Source organism: Symphalangus syndactylus, chromosome 20, assembly GCF_028878055.3.
Source record: "Symphalangus syndactylus isolate Jambi chromosome 20, NHGRI_mSymSyn1-v2.1_pri, whole genome shotgun sequence".
NCBI classification, from domain to species: Eukaryota; Metazoa; Chordata; class Mammalia; order Primates; family Hylobatidae; genus Symphalangus; species Symphalangus syndactylus.
Window position 1 is genome coordinate 43,629,119 of NC_072442.2, and position 16,416 is coordinate 43,645,534.

The 16,416-nt window shown below is 54.1% G+C and overlaps 2 protein-coding genes across 2 annotated transcripts in view; one reads left to right on the top strand and one right to left on the bottom strand.

Moving 5' to 3' along the window:
* Positions 1–1,079: 1,079 nt before the first annotated feature.
* Positions 1,080–5,107, top strand: RND2 (Rho family GTPase 2). The gene is made up of 5 exons (XM_055256921.2): positions 1,080–1,333; positions 1,832–1,919; positions 3,060–3,169; positions 3,937–4,071; positions 4,308–5,107. Exons 1-5 carry the CDS (start codon positions 1,232–1,234, stop codon positions 4,554–4,556), a joined length of 684 nt encoding a protein of 227 aa, XP_055112896.1. The 5' UTR covers positions 1,080–1,231; the 3' UTR covers positions 4,557–5,107.
* A 4,164-nt stretch (positions 5,108–9,271) lies between these two features.
* BRCA1 (BRCA1 DNA repair associated) overlaps positions 9,272–16,416 on the bottom strand; it is a 102,515-nt gene continuing 95,370 nt past the window's right edge. Inside the window, exons 23-24 of the mRNA XM_063629056.1 lie at positions 11,313–11,403; positions 9,272–10,210 (exon numbers count right to left, since the gene is read on the bottom strand). Of these exons, the coding sequence (XP_063485126.1) occupies positions 11,327–11,403 (77 nt within the window). The 3' untranslated portion in view covers positions 9,272–10,210; positions 11,313–11,326. The remainder of the gene's footprint in view (positions 10,211–11,312; positions 11,404–16,416) is intronic.

A 16,416-nucleotide genomic window follows, 5' to 3' on the forward strand; every position in this document is an offset into this window, starting at 1 on the left:
AAAAAAAAAAGGGTAAAAGATGCCATGCAAATACGTATCAGTGGTTTGATTATTGTTAGACTTTTTTTTTTTTTTTTTTTTTTGAGACGGAGTATTGCTCTATCGCCCAGGCTGAAGTGCAGTGGCACGATCTCGGCTCACTGCAAGCTCCGCCTCCCGGGTTCACGCCATTCTCCTGCCTCAGCCTCCCAAGTAGCTGGGATTACAGGCACCCACCGTGCGGGTTTCACCGTGTTAGCCAGGATGATAGTCTCGATCTCCTGACCTCTTGATCCGCCTACCTCGGCCTCCCAAAGTGTTGGGGTTACAGGCGTGAGCCACTGCGCCCGGCCTATTAGACTCTTAATCAAGCCTGACTTTTGGGTTTAGCTCTGGCTCCAGCAGAGCAACTCTGGCGGTTGGTTCTTTATTTCTCTTTCTCATCTCCTTGTCCCCAAGCATCCACCAGAGGACGCAGCTCCCCCAAAACTTTCCACCCAGTGCTTGGCTGGAGGAACTCAGTCCACGCTTCTCTGCTAGTCTAGGCCCGCGGTTAAGTCAATGCAACCCGAGACCCGGCTGCCCGTTGCCATGGGGACGGAAAGCTATGATGTCACCACCGTCCGGGTGGGTGTGCTGGGGTTCACCCTCCCATTTCCCCAAGACCCCCTGCCAGGACACGGGCGGAGGAGGGAGAGAAAACCAAAAAGCCTCCCTCCTTCCCCTTAGCATCTCTCTCCCGCCGTGTTCAGGAGGTGGATGGCTGCCCCAGCTCTTGTCCGCACTGGTACACCTGCGTGCACGCGTGGATACACAGCAGGCCTGAGCTTCGCGCTTGTGCCGCTCACATTCTACCCCTAAGAACTTCGCTTGAACTCTGCCCTGCCCTTATCTCCGAGAAAGTCAAATAAGCCCGGTTCGGCCTGTCCCAAACCGGCAGGGGCCCCTCAGACCACACCGGCGTGCTGGACTCCGGCTCTGGGGCCTCTGTTCCCAGGGCTCCGCCCAGATCTGCTGGGCCCCGCCCCCCGGCTGCGCGGGTGGGAGGCGGGGCCGGGGGGCGCGGCCGCCTGGCTGGGGGCGGGGCGGAGGGGGGGCCGCGGCCCCGGGGCGGGGGCTCGGCGCGGGCCCGCGAGATGCCGGTGTTGGCGGCCCGAGCGGCTGCAGCTGCAGCGGCGGGGGAGGCGGAGGCAGAGGCGGCGGCGGGGCCCGGGAGGGGGGTGGCGTGGGGGACCGGCGCGTAGCCGGGACCATGGAGGGGCAGAGCGGCCGCTGCAAGATCGTGGTGGTGGGAGACGCAGAGTGCGGCAAGACGGCGCTGCTGCAGGTGTTCGCCAAGGACGCCTATCCCGGGGTGAGGGACCTGCGTCTTGGGAAGGGGACGCTAAGGCTGCTGGGGGGTGGGTGACAGGGGCCCTGGGGACGGATGGGAATGTGTACTCGGGTAACCAGGGACAAGAGACAGGGGGTCGGAGGACGCGGGGAGGCCTTGAGGGCTCAGGAAGGACTGCAGAGGATTGGGGTGGGAGGAATTAGGGAGTAGGGTGAGATGGATGGGGTTTGGGAGAACCAGAGCATCCAGGAGGGAGGGCGAGGGGAATGTCGGAGGTCCTGGGCAATGGAGAGGGGAAGAACTAGGGGGCTGAAGGGACCAGAAGGGAACAGGAGGAGGTCTGGGAGCCTAGCAGAGATTCTGCGGGGGGGCAGGAGCTCCCGGGATCTCCCCTTTGCCCAATCCCAGACCAACTTGTGTCCAGGGGCTGGGCTGGACGGGGTGTGGGAGTGAGGAGGGCATTTATCTGGGGTGAGGACTTGGAGAAAGGATCTCATCTGGATCCATCCGTGTCTGCAGAGTTATGTCCCCACCGTGTTTGAGAACTACACCGCGAGCTTTGAGATCGACAAGCGCCGCATTGAGCTCAACATGTGGGACACTTCAGGTAGCCAAGTCCCTGGGGGTCACCCTGACTTCCAAGGCGGCCCACTCTGTCCAGTCCCTTGGCTAGACCCTTAGGTTCCAGGTCAGCCCAGCCCATCCATCCAATTCCAACAGGAAGGAAAAATCAATTTTCTGCTAAAAGCCAGGGAAACTGAGGCAGAACTTGCAGAGTGTGACAGAAACCATGTCCTGAAGGAGAAAGCCTAGGATCTGAGCCCCTCAGCTGGGTCCTGCCTACCTGGGAAAGTTGGGAAGGAATGGCTTTTAATTTGGAACATGTTTCTTCAGAGATAAGACTGGGTTTAGAAAAGACATTTAGAGGCCTGGCGCGGTGGCTCACGCCTGTAATCCTAGCACTTTGGGAGGCTGGGGTGGGCGGATCACCTGAGGTCAGGAGTTTGAGACCAGCCTGGCCAACATGGTTGAAACTCCGTCTCTACTAAAAATACAAAAATTAGTCAGGCGTGTGGCACGTGGCTGTAATCTCAGCTACCCGGAGGCTGAGGCAAGAGAATCGCTGGAACCTGGGAGGCGGAGGCTGCAGTGAGCTGAGATCATGCTGCTGCACTCCAGCCTGAGCGATAGAGCGAGACTCCATCTCAAAAAATAAAAAAAAAAGAAAAGAAAAGACATTTAGAATGTCTTGAGTGAGAGGTGGTCAGGGGGCTGTTTCTCTCCATTGAACTAGAGAAATCTGAGGTCAAGTCCCAGGAGAATGGGAGAGTGCTCTCCCTGCCACTGCTCTTTTCCTCCTCTCAACAAAAGGAGGGTTTTTATTTTTACAAGAGTTCCCTTCGGGGCTTTAGACTGCCAAAGCCCAGAAAGCACATGCAACATTTTAAGAGAATGTCTGTAGATTTTATGAGCTTCTCAAAGGGGTCTAAACCTCAGTCAAGAATAAAAATTATTACTTTTTAAACCACTAGGGAAGCAGAGAGCTGTTTCCCACCATCTGACCTCCCTTCTGCCCGCTCCCCCACTTGGAAAACCCAGACCCCACGATGGGTATTAATGATGGGTATTAATGGTTGCTCTTTTCCATTCTCTGTTCCCAGCATCCCTTGACCAGGATCTGTAAGGTCTCCCATTCCCTTCCAGGCCTCCCATCCACTCAGGCCCCTCATGCCCTGTCTTCCTTCAGGTTCCTCTTACTATGATAATGTCCGGCCTCTGGCCTATCCTGATTCTGATGCTGTGCTCATCTGCTTCGACATTAGCCGACCAGAAACACTGGACAGTGTTCTCAAGAAGGTGGGAGCCTGGGGAAATAGGGCAGCCAGACTGAGGGGGACCAGACACCATGGTCCTGACATAACATGGGCCAGGAGGAGGGAGTGATGGCTGGGGTACGGCCATCAGCTGGTTAGCGAGTGAAGCTCTCATTCCTGCCACCCCTGCCTCCAGCCCCCATCCCTCCCAGCCACCCGTTCCTGAAAGTCCTCAGAGCTGGATCCAGCAGCTAGGGGAGGTGGGGGAGTGAAGGGAGAAGCACTCACAGGATTCCTTCTCTGCTCTTCCAACTCTTTGGCAGTGGGAGTCCCAGATGGAGGGGATGGGATGGGAAGGCTGATCCTGGAGCTCAGGAAAGCCCTGTGGCCTCCTCTCCAGGCCCCAGTTTCCATGAGAAAAGCCAGGGGTGAATGGACAGAAGTCAGCTAGGGCAGTCCCAGTTCCTAGGTGGGGGAGGGGAGGGTGGGATAAATTTGTTCCCAGGAGAGAGTATGGGAAAGGCGAGTGGGAATGGGAAGTTTCCAGGCTGGCAGACCCTTCATAGCCACTGAGGGAGAAGAGTCCGCAGGCCCACGCTAGCCCTCTCCTCCCTGCTGCTTCTCTCTCACCCCATCCTGCTCTCAACCCAAGCCTAACATTCTCACCTCCTTCCTCATGTGGGAGAGTCCTGAGGGATACATGGTTTCTGCGTGCTGTGAGGAAGAGAGGGCACACTGCTGGCATGGCGCAAAGGCTCACGCTGTGCCTCCCTCCACCCCTCCACAATTCTCTTTTCTTCTCCTACATAGTGGCAAGGAGAGACTCAAGAGTTCTGCCCCAATGCCAAGGTTGTGCTGGTTGGCTGTAAACTGGACATGCGGACTGACCTGGCCACGTTGAGGGAGCTGTCCAAGCAGAGGCTTATCCCTGTTACACATGAGCAGGTGGGACCCTTGACGTCTGACCTCATCCCAGCCTAGACCTGTCACCTCTGCCCCTTCAGTCTCTGATTTGAGAACACCTTACCTGGCTCATCCTTTGTTCTGGCCTGTGACCTCTGACCTGATCCCTTGACTGCCCCCAGCCTTGACATTCAACCCCAGCCCACAGCCTCCATGCCCCTTTCTAAGCTGCAGGCTAAGACCTATAACTTTCTCCCATGCACTCCTTCCTTTTCCAGGGCACTGTGCTGGCCAAGCAGGTGGGGGCTGTGTCCTACGTTGAGTGCTCCTCCCGGTCCTCTGAGCGCAGCGTCAGGGATGTCTTCCATGTGGCTACAGTGGCCTCCCTTGGCCGTGGCCATAGGCAGCTGCGCCGAACTGACTCACGCCGGGGAATGCAGCGATCCGCTCAGCTGTCAGGACGGCCAGACCGGGGGAATGAGGGCGAGATACACAAGGATCGAGCCAAGAGCTGCAACCTCATGTGAGGGGCTAGGAGAGGGCAGAGTGTGAAGAGGGATGGTGAGGGACACAATTGTTCCCCTGCCTGCGCCCGGGCTTCCTGACCTCCTGATCCTGGCTGGGAAGTCAGGGCAGGCAGAGCAAGCAATTCTTCTGGGCAGGGGAGCTGGAGGGCAGAAGGGTATTATCATTTCTCATCTCCTCCTCCCTCCTCTTCTCCAGTGGATGTTGAGGGAGCTAACAGGGCTGGCATCTGAGGCATGAACTGGGATGGGGCAGGTGGGGGTTAGGGAAGCTGGTATCAAATAGTGACCTTGGTGGAGTCTCCTATGTGAAGAGTACCCTCCCTCTCCACCCCCAGTCCCCATATCCTGGTTCTGGCCCAAGGAAAATGTCCATTCTATGACCTTCTCTTTTCCTCTCCTCTCACTTCTGCAGCTATTCTCACACATCTAACCTCTAGGCAACATGCACTAAATTCAAAAGCAAGGAGAAGCCCCTGCCCCCCATCAATCCACCAGCCCTAGAACCTCCCTTGCCTCAACAGTCACCCAATAAAGCCCACGTCCATGGAAAACGGCTGTGGCTATAGTTTTGTTGCTTTTTAAAAAAATCAATCTACCAATCTCTAGCAGTAAGAGGGAAACTGGAGAACTTTCCTGTCCATGTCCACAGATAGAGCAGAGGACAAAGCCATAGGTTGGATCAGAAGTGTCCTTTTAGGAGTCAGAATTGGGAGAAGGAGACATCCTGGGACTGTTCACCCTAGTTAATGAAGTGGGCAATTCTCAGGCCATTAGGGGGTTTTAGAGCAGACTGACATGCAATTTGTCAGCATTTCTCAGCCCAGCCAGGCCTGCTGCTAGTGTGGGAGGGGTCCTGCTCACCATCTGTACCCCTGGCTTGGAGCCTGCTGGTGCCCTGGGGGTTGTGGGGATAAGGAGGCATCAGGTCAGGCGCGGTGGCTCACGCCTGTAATCCCAGCACTTTGGGAGGCCGAGGCGGGAAGATCACAAGGTCAGGAGATCGAGACCATCCTGGCTAACATGGTGAAACCCCCGTCTCTACTAAAAATACAAAAAATTAGCCGGGCATGGTGGCAGTGCCTGTAGTCCCAGCTACTCAGGAGGCTGAGGCAGGAGAATGGCATGAACCCGGGAGGCGGCGCTTGCAGTGAGCTGAGATTGCGCCACTGCACTCTAGCCTGGGTGACAGAGGGAGACTCCGTCTCCAAAAAAGAAAAAAAAGAAGGCATCAAAAGCTTCCACATCACAGAAGCTACCCCTGTACAGCGTGAAGTTTCCTGAGAGGTCAGTAGTTTGATTCTGGGGTCTCCTTAGAGGCTCAGGCCAGGGACCTTTCTCTCCTTCCATGCTGAGTTCCGTCATGACTTTCAGGGGAGCATCAGCTGTTAGAGTCACCCCTACCCTGTCCCTTAAAGGAAAGACAGTGGAGAGGACGGCTCAGCACCTGTTGTCAGGAAAGACAGTGCTGGTCTGTTTTCTCGGGAGTCTGGTTTCAGATTGTCCTGTATTCCCTCCCTGGCTCTGGTCCCACTGGCCTCTTTTCGGTGACATTCTCCCCCAGGAACCATCCCTGGCCCTTCCCTCCCCCAGCCCCAGCCCTAGCCAGTTCTCCCAGACACACTGGAAGAGAACACTGACCTTACCCAACTATCTGCTGGGATCCCACCCAAATTTATAGCCCATTCCTCCCTCATTCATTCATTCAGCAAGTATGTACTAACACCAACTGTGTGGCATACACTGGCTTGGGAGATTGCAAGGACCAGTCTCTAAGCTTCTGGAGGCCAGCCCAGTGTAGAAGAGAGGTACCCCAGGTGTGAGGGTGCCATGGCTGAGGGATATTTGTACATGTATGGGGTGCTATGGGAGCTCCTTGCAGCCTGAGAAGCCAGTCCTGTGAGCCAGGTCCTGAGGGTTGAAGAGGAGTTTTCCAGGCAGGGAAGGGGTAGTAAAGACACTCTGGGCAGAGGGTACAGCATGTGTAAACACGTGGAGATGAGAACGAGCATAGCACTGTTGGGGCTCCCATGGCTGGGAGAATAGAAGACAAGGCTAGGAAGGTACACTGAGGCTACTGCAGGGTCCACAGAGGAACGAGGATTTCATTCTGAGGATGAATGAAGTCATCCTCAGAGGATGAAACCACCAGGAATTTCAGGCAGAGAGTGAAGTGATCAGAGTTGTTTTTTGGATAGATGGTTATCTGGATGTGGTGTTGGGGCTGGGAGATTTGCCTCTGAGGTGTGTCATTTAAAATAGCTTCTCGGCAGTGGCTCACACCTATAATCCCAGTCAAGATTCCTCCTTTGGAAGGCCAAGCTGGGAGGATTGCTTGAGGCCAGGAGTTCGAGACTACAGTGAGCTATGATCATGCCATTGTCTTCCAGCCTGAGTGTCAGAGTGAGACCCTGTCTCTAAAAAAAATAAATAAATAAAAAAATAAAAAATAGCTTCTCCTTTCCCTTATGCCAGGTTCCAGTCTTGAGAGGAAAGGAATCCCCACCCACCACTCCCTGGCTCATCAGATATCCCTATTCCAACCTCTCCTATGGGACTAGTTCATCTCAGCCAGTCTCAAAAGATTCTAGGATAACTTCAATGGCATTTGAAATTATCTAAGTGCCCTTGGATAACCACCCCCTCAAACTGAGACCTGGTTAGGGACTGACTCAAGGACCCTGAGTCCTCGGCTAAGGGTATAGGAGAGGGTAGGGGCTTCAGGCCCAGCTAGGTTGATCTCCATCTGTCTCTGAGTACTGACCCTTTCCCCACAAGGACCTGCCATAAAAATCGACTTGCGATTTTTAGCTGAGTGGCTTCTCTTTTCCACTTTGGACTTCTCAGTGCATAGCAGGTTCAAGCCTGCAACCACCAAAGTGTAGAGTGTGGAGTGTTTGTGCCCCCTCTTTCCTCCGACCTTCATCTCCTGCCATGTGAGCTCAGGGAATGCAAACGCATTTAAATATCCGTCTAAAGCAAACATAATTAGAAAAATCAATCAGCTGGAGGACCCCCCAAAGTTTAATACATTTTCAATACCACCAGGAATGGATTTTTGGTCCCTTTCTGCAGGTCTGGGTTGCCAGACATTTTGTTTCTGGGGAGGAGGGCCCTGGACTGAGGAGCTCAGTGGGCGGGAGGAGGGAATGGGACAGTTTCTGATCCTCAAAGGCCTCTGTAGGATGGAGGGAGGGGACCTTACTCCCTTCCCCACCCCAGATGCAGGAGTCACCCAGCTTCCTTCTCTGCAGCTGTTTCCCTCACAAATTAGACACTGGTTTGGGAAACAATGTAGCCTCGTTAAACATTTAATGAAATAAACAACTAATCACACTGTGATGGCTGCCAGTGTTTCTGTTTTTTTTTTTTTTTTTGAGACGGAGTTTCACTCTGTCATTCAGGCTGGAGTGCAGTGGCACCATCTCGGCTCACTGCAACCTCCGCCTCCTGGGTTCAAGCGATTCTCCTGCCTCAGCCTCCTGAGTAGCTGGGACTACAGGCGTGCACCACCATGCGCAGCTAATTTTAGTGTTTTTTTTTTTTTTGAAACGGAGTTTCACTCTTATTACCCAGGCTGGAGTGCACTGGCACAATCTCGGCTCACAGCAACCTCACCTCCTGGGTTCAAGTGATTCTCCTGCCTCAGCCTCCTGAAGTAGCTGGGATTACAGCCATGTGCCACCATGCCTGGCTAATTTTGTATTTTTAGTAGAGACGGGGGTTTCTCCATGTTGGTCAGGCTAGTCTTGAACTCCCAGCCTCAGGTGATCCACCCACCTCGGCCTCCCAAAGTGCTGGGATTACAGGCATGAGCCACCGTGCCCAGCCATTTTCGTATTTTTAGTAGAGACAGGGTTTCACCATGTGGGCCAGGATGGTCTCGATCTCTTGACCTCATGATCTGTCTGCTTCAGTCTCCCAAAGTGCTGGGATTACAGGCATGAGCCGTCGCGCCTGACCTAATTTTTGTATTTTTAGTAGAGATGGGGTTTCACCATGTTGGCCAGGCTGGTCTCCAACTCCTGACCTCAGGTGATCCACCCACCTTGGCCTCCCAAAGTGTTGGGATTACAGGCATGAGCCACCGCGCCCAGACTAGTGTTTCTTTTTTTTTGAGAGTCTCGCTCTATTGCCCAGGCTGGAGTGCAGTGGCCCAATCTTGGCTCACTGCAAGCTCCGCCTCCCGGGTTCACGCCATTCTCCTGCCTCAGCCGCCCCAGTAACTGGGACCACAGGCGCCCGCCACCACGCCTGGCTAATTTTTTTTTTTTTTGAGACGGAGTCTCACTCTGTTGCCCAGGCTGGAGTGCAGTGGCGTGATCTCGGCTCACTGCAAGCTCCGCCTCCTGGATTCATGCCATTCTCCTGCCTCAGCCTCCCGAGTAGCTGGGACTACAGGCACCTGCCACCACGTCCGACTAATTTTTTGTATTTTTAGTAGAGATGGGGTTTCACTGTGTTACCCAGGATGGTCTCGATCTCCTGACCTCATGGTCCGCCTATCTTGGCCTCCCAAAGTGCTGGGATTACATGCATAAGCCACTGCGCCTGGCCTAATTTTTTGTATTTTTAGTAGAGACGAGGTTTCACCGTGTTAGCCAGGATGGTCTCAATCTCCTGACCTAGTGATCCGCCTGCCTTGGCCTCCCAAAGTGCTGGGATTACAGGCGTGAGCCACCTCGCCCAGACTAGTGTTTCTTAACCTAGGCAATCAGCCTGCCTAGGAGGGAGGAGGGGGAAGGACAGGGTGGATGGGAAGAGAGGACTCAATCAACTCCTGAAACACTTCAGCTGACAAGGGTCCTCCCCTTGTGACTCTGGCCCTCCCAGGAGGTACAGTCCGTGGGAAGAGCTTCAGGTTCTGAGGCAGAAGTCCCAGGGCCTGGGTTGAACTCTGATGCTTCTTCCCTGGGGAGTCTTTGGTGAGGCCCAGCACCTCTCCGAACCTCAGTTTTTGCACCTAGAAAAGGGGGCTGATCACCATATCTACCTCATTGTGTTGCTGAGCTGATGTCAACTTTTATTCTTTACAACCAAGACACCAAGGCTTAAGTGCTTCTAAGCTGGGCCTGAGGCAGTCGGGAAAGGCTTCTTGGAGGGGTATTTTCTGCTGGGACTTGAAGACTGGATGAAGACAGAAGACAGAAAGCAGGAGGTAGTTATGTCTTGTTCCCACACCTATCCTGGGGCCTGAAGAGAGCTTTAGTGACTCCTCCAAAGATTGAGGTCCCTTGGTCTCCATTTTCCTGAACTCCTCTTATTACTTTTTCTGCAGTCTCTGGGTGAGGACTTCATGTTGCCATAGTGACCCTCTCCCTGCTTCAGATGCACTCAGACTTGTCCTGCAGGCTGAGGAAGGTGTGGGGGGAGGGGTCATGTCCCTGAGATTCCCAGTGGGGCAGGCACTCTTGGCACAGCTCTCTCCCCCAACTCCACATTCTCTTCCCCAGGAAAGGGTTTAGCGTTTTGTTCTGAGTTTGTTCTACACAAGGCAGCTCCTCTTCTGCTTCCTTCCTTCCAGCCAGGTTCCCAGATATCCCTCCATCTCTGTCTGGTCAATCCCTTACTTGCTGTCCTCAAAGCTGTGAGTGAGGGTCAGAGAGATGGGAGGCTCCAGGTCGGGAGGTGTGGGATGATTCCTGAGTAGCTACTCCCTAGCAGCGGAGAGACAAGAGAGCCATGTACACTAGTGCCCCTCCCCACAAGAAAATGCCTCTGCTGTTGACTCCTAAATAACAGATGTCTGTCTGCATATTAATGAGATTGGATGAATAATTGGTGAGTTTTTCATTCAGTGTCAGAATGAACCCGGAGGCCTTATGTTCATGCACACAGACACCCACTCACCCCTGACTCTCCCCTTCCCCCACAGCACAATGAAACAGACACAGACGCCAGCAGGCTTGACCCATAAAGGGGAGGGGCAGACGGGGAACCACCGGGAGGGCTGTTAGGGAGGAGTGTTAACAGGAGGGAGACCCCCATGGCTGGTCTGGGTTTGTCAGGTTTCTTTCTTGATCATTGCCTCCCCACCTCCCCCGGGGCAAAAGCTTGCATTTGTGAGATTTCGCCACCCTGCAGAAGGGGCTCAGAGAAGGAGGGGGCTCTGGGGGGACGCAGTCGCTGCCTAGAGGGCAGCAACAAAACAGTGGTCTCCTTCAGTGACTTTGTGCCTCCCTTGAGCCTGGAATCAATGAGCCCCTTACCCTGCATTAGACCCTGTGCCAGGGTGTGAGATGGAAGAACAGAGGTTTTGGAGTCAGGTAACTACAATTTGCTAGCTGGGTGCCCTTGCACAAGTTACTTAACCTCTCTGAGCCTCACCCTTTTTGTCTCTAAGAACACCTACCTTGCAAGATTGAAAGGATGAAATGAGATAAAGTGTGTTATGTGTCTGTCTTAGTGCCTGGTTTATAACAGGCCCCAACACATATTTTTCTCTCCCCACCTATCCCCAAAACAAACCAAGGCACTTGCTAAATTGCTGCCTCTTATGCCAGACCCACCTTTGTTAGGGCAGGGGTTAATTAAAAGTCTAGTAATTATCCTAGCTGCCTAGAAACCAAGAGGAAAAGATACAAAGAGGAACAGAAACAGAGAAAAAGAAATAGACACAGGAGACAGAATGATGGAAACGAAGGCCCCGGGAACAGGAGACCACAGAGATGGGAATGGGGGCACAGAGAAGGTATTGTGGGGAAACGAAGTGAACCCTCAAATGACAGTTTAGAATCCAGGCCTGGTGCAGTGGCTCACACTTGTAATCCCAGCTATTCAGGAGGCTGAGGTGGGAGGATCACTTGAATCCAGGTGAGACCAGCCTGGGCAACATAGGGAAACACTGTTTCTAGAAAAAATAAAAAGAAATAAAAATTAGCTAAGCGTGGTGGCACATACTTGTAGTCCTATCTACTCAGGAGGCTGAGGTGGGAGGATCACTTGAACCAGGACTGCGAGGCTGTAGTGAGCAGTGATCATACCACTGCACTCTAGCCTGGATGACAGAGTGGAACCCTATCTCAAAAAAACAAAACAAAACAAAAACCAAACAGGCCCAGTGCTGTGGATCACACCTGTAATCCTAGCACTTTGGGAGGCCAAGGCTGGTGGATCACTTGAGCCCAGGAGTTCGAGAAAAATGTGGGCAACACAGTGAGACCTTGTCTCTACAAAAAATTAGCCAGGTGTCGTGGCCCACAGAAAGTTGAGGTGGGGGGATCACTTGAGCTTGGAAGGTAGAGGTTGCAGTGAGCTGAGATCGTGCCACTGTACTACTCCAGCCTGGGTGACAGAGCAAGACCTTGTCTCAAAGAAAAAGGATCCAGAGGTTAGAGTTTAAAGTGCTTAGTTTTGCTATGTTCTCACTGTTTGACCACAGCAAGTCTCACCTCCTCTCAGCACCTGTCTCTTCTATAAAGTGAAGCGGTGATTTGCTCTCTAAGGTCCCTTCTCATTGTGTGAAAACAAGAGTCCCAGTGGCCTGGGAGCACACGGGAGGGGAGGCGGCTGCCCACCCTTCGACACTATTACCCATCGGTCACTTGTGCTCTGTCTCCTCTCTCCCTTGGTAAATGGATCTGCTGCACCAGCAAACAACTGTCCATTGTGTCCTAATGAGGGACGAGCAGGGAAAACCAATCACTTATGATGCAAATGAGCCGACGGCTGCAGCCTCCTCACATTCACTGAGTGCTTCTCTTCTGCCCAGAGCCCGGCGCTGCCCCAGTTGGGCCTTTCTCCCTAGCCCCAGTTCCCATCTGGTCCTGGAGGAGGAGTGGGGAGGCCCAGACTGGCCTCCCCATTGTCGTTCGTTGCACTCCCTGCAAGGAGTTTCAACCCTCAAATCCTCAGAGCCTGGCTCAGCTCTTCTCCCCACCCCAAAGGTGGCTCAGTTTGATTTTTTAAAAAAATCGATTGAAATTCACATAACATACAATTAGCCATTTTAAAATGTACAATTCAGGGGCATTTAGTGCATTCACAATGTTGTGCAACCACCACCTCTGGGCTCAGGTTTTATGCCCTCTGCCCGTTCTTTCTTTTTTTTTTTTTTTTTTTTTTTTTGAGACGGAGTCTTGTTCTATCACCCAGGCTGGAGTGCAGTGGCCCGATCTCGGCTCACTGCAAGCTCTGCCTCCCGGGTTCACGCCATTCTCCTGCCTCAGCCTCTCCGAGTAGCTGGGACTACAGGCGCCCGCCACCACGCCCGGCTAATTTTTTTGTATTTTTAGTAGAGACGGGGTTTCACTGTGGTCTCGATCTCCTGACCTCGTGATCCGCCCGCCTTGGCCTCCCAAAGTGCTGGGATTACAAGCGTGAGCCACCGCGCCCGGCTCTTTTTTTTTTTTTGAGATGGAGTTTTGCTCTGTCGCCCAGGCTGAGGTGCAGTGGCAGGATCTCGGCTCACTGCAAGCTCCGCCTCCCGGGTTCACACCATTCTCCTGCCTCAGCCTCCTGAGTAGCTGGGACTACAGGCACCCACCACCACGCCTGGCTAATTTTTTTTATTTTTAGTAGAGACGGGGTTTCACCGTGTTAGCCAGGATGGTCTCGATCTCCTGACCTCGTGATCCACCTGCCTCGGCCTCCCAAAGTGCTGGGATTACAGGCTTAAGCCACCACGCCCGGCCTGCCCTCTGCCCATTCTATGACTCACAGCCTTCAGTGGGACTCGGAAGCTGCTGAGGCCTCAGCAGAGCTGAGGACTAATGGAGGCTGATGAATAGGCTGAGAAAAGCCCAGAGCTGGCCTGAGGTGAAGAGGTGATTCCCACACTTTAGGATGATGTTAGAAGGTTTGGGCTTTGGTGGGAGGGGGACGTCACTGCCTTAGCCAGCACAGACCTGTGGCCACGTTGTAGAACTTTTTTTTTTTTTTTTTTGAGATGGAGTTTTGCTCTTGTTGCCTGAGCTGGAGTGCAATGGCATGATCTCAGCTCGCTGCAACCTCCGGCTCCCGGGTTCAAGTGATTCTCTGGCCTCAGCCTCCTGAGTAGCTGGGATTACAGGTGCATGCCACCACGCCCGGCTAATTTTCTATTTTTAGTAGAGACAGGGTTTCACCATGTTGACCAGGCTGGTCTTGAACTTCTGACCTTAGGTGATTGGCCTTCCAAGTGCTGGGATTACAGGTATGAGCCACCGTGCCCGGCCCCAGAACATTCTTGCATTCTTGAATTTCCATGGGAATTTTTTTTTTCCATCTTAATTTCTTAGGCATTAGAAACCAGAAGTGGCTCCTGTACAGATCTTGGTTTCCATAGCTTTCAGAGCTTCTGTGGGCTTAGGGATGATCCCGTCGGCAGGCTTCTCACTTAGCAGCTGCAGAAGGCCCTGAGACAGCCCCACAGTCCTTTGCCTCCAGGAAAGACCTCCCGCCACCAGGCTCTAGGAACAATCCTAGACTTTCTACCTAATTTGTACTAGCTTATTCCAGAGTTATATAGCCTAACAGTTGGGAAGAGCCTCCTAAGTTGAGTTTCTCCTGCTGATATACACTGTCATTTTTTTTTTTATTAATTTTTTTTGCATACAAAAACAATAAACATTTTCTAAAAATACATACAAACAAAAAGATGCGTATCAAACATATTGGGAAGTCGGGGAATAGAAATGGGGGTGGGAGTTAAATGAGAGAGGGACTTTATATGGATCAGTGATAATAACTCAATCCTCTATTTGACAAAGAAGAGGGAGAAGGAAGAGGAAGAAAAAGAAAGTGGGATAAAGGATCAGAAAGGGAGGAAAATAGAAAAAATTAGAGTATGACTCCAGGGTAGACCTGTTTTGTTGTCATTGAGTTGGTTGGTTGGTTTGTCTGTTGTATTCTTCATGTTTCGCCAAGTTGGCCAGACTGGTCTCGAACTCCTAGCCCGAAGTGATCAACCCGCCTCGCCCCCCAGAGTGCCGGGACCACAGGCGTGAGCCACCACGTCCAGCCCCCACATTGCTTCTGGCCTCCGTGGTAGACCTCCCAGACGGAGCGGCCAGGCAGAGGAGCTCCTCACTTCTACCCAGTCACGGGGCGGCCGGGCAGAGGGGCTCCTCACTTCCCAGACGGGGCGGCCAGGCAGAGACGCTCCTCACTTCTTCCCAGACGATAGGTGGCCGGGCAGAGGCGCTCCTCACTTCCCAGACGATGGGTGGTCGGGCAGAGGCGCTCCCCACTTCCCAGACGATGGGTGGCCGGGCAGAGGCGCTCCTCACTTCCCAGACGATGGGTGGCCGGGCAGAGGCGCTCCTCACTTCCCAGACGGTGGGTGGCCGGGCAGAGGCGCTCCTCACTTCCCAGACAGTGGGTGGCCGGGCAGAGGCGCTCCTCACTTCCCAGACGGGGCGGCCGGGCAGAGGCGCTCCTCACTTCCCAGACGGTGGGTGGCCGGGCAGAGGCGCTCCTCACTTCCCAGACGATGGGTGGCCGGGCAGAGGCGCTCCTCACTTCCCAGACGGTGGGTGGCCGGGCAGAGGCGCTCCTCACTTCCCAGACGGTGGGTGGCCGGGCAGAGGCGCTCCTCACTTCCCAGACGGTGGGTGGCCGGGCAGAGGCGCTCCTCACTTCCCAGACGGTGGGTGGCCGGGCAGCGGCGCTCCTCACTTCCCAGACGGGGCGGCCGGGCAGAGGTGCTCCTCACCTCCCAGACGGGGCGGCCGGGCAGAGGCGCTCCCCACCTTCCAGATGGGGCGGCGGCCGGGCAGGGGCTGCAATCCCAGCACCCTGGCAGGCCAAGGCAGGCGGTCGGGGGGTAGAGGCTGCCGCGAGGCCAGACCACGCCACCGCCCTCCAGCCCGGGCAACACCGAGCACTGGGTGAGTGAGACTCCGTCTGTAGTCCCAGTACCTTGGGAGGCTGAGGCGGGCAGAGCACTCGGCGTCAGGAGCTGGCGACCAGCGTGGCCAAGATGGCGAACGCGTGCCTGCAGCTAAAGGAGAAAAGGCAGGCAGCGGTGGCGGGCGCCGGCAGTCCGAGGCAGTCCGCGGCGCGGGCAGCAGGAAGCGGAGCAGATTGTAGCCTGGGCCAGAGAGGGGAAAGAAAGGCAGGCAGGCAGGCGGGCGGGCGGGCGGGCAGGCAGCAGGGCAGGAAGGCGGGCGGGCGGGCGGGTGGGCAGGTGTCATTTGGTTTTATATGACTTTCAAGAGAAGATGGCAAACATCTGCTTACCTGTGTGTCTGTGTTACCTTGGATTCACCCTCTCTTCCCTCATCTAGGATGTGCGATAATGCTTTAAACACACACAGACACATGCACACACACACACACACCCTCTGGAATTAACCAGTGCCAACTGCTGCAGCATTGCAGAGAAAAACACTCTATAGTCACAAACTTATCTTCCAGTGCATATCTCCATTTAACTGGAGTCCAGTTAGTTGACTCTCACTCAGACATAGCCCAGACAGCATAATGAGGGCATTTCCATCTGTGGCCTAATGAATAGGGACTCCTAGGCTAGTTATTTCCAGGTCTGCCACCAGCTCACTGAGTGACCTTTGACAAGGCCCTGGACCTGTTTTAGCACCTATAAAGTGGGGTTAGCAATTTTATCCTAGTGAAGTGGGAGAGATAATGGCTGGGGCAGTGCTTTTTTTTTTTTTTTTTTTGAGACGGAGTCTCGCTCTCTCACCCAGGCTGGAATGCCGTGGCGCGATCTCGGCTCGCTGCAAGCTCTGCCTCCCGGGTTCACACCATTCTCCTGCCTCAGCCTCTCCGAGTAGCTGGGACTACAGGCGCCCACCACCACGCCCGGCTAATTTTTTTGTACTTTTAGTAGAGACGGGGTTTCACCGTGGTCTCGATCTCCTGACCTCGTGATCCGCCCGCCTCGGCCTCCCAAAGTGCTGGGATTACAAGCGTGAGCCACCGC

Bases quoted from the DNA above. Each gene is read 5' to 3' on its own strand.
- RND2 (XM_055256921.2), top strand. From the start codon at position 1,232: ATGGAGGGGCAGAGCGGCCGCTGCAAGATCGTGGTGGTGGGAGACGCA. The intron at 1,920-3,059 runs GTAGCCAAGTCC...GTCTTCCTTCAG, and splicing joins CAACATGTGGGACACTTCAG to GTTCCTCTTACTATGATAAT. The intron at 3,170-3,936 runs GTGGGAGCCTGG...TCTCCTACATAG, and splicing joins TGGACAGTGTTCTCAAGAAG to TGGCAAGGAGAGACTCAAGA.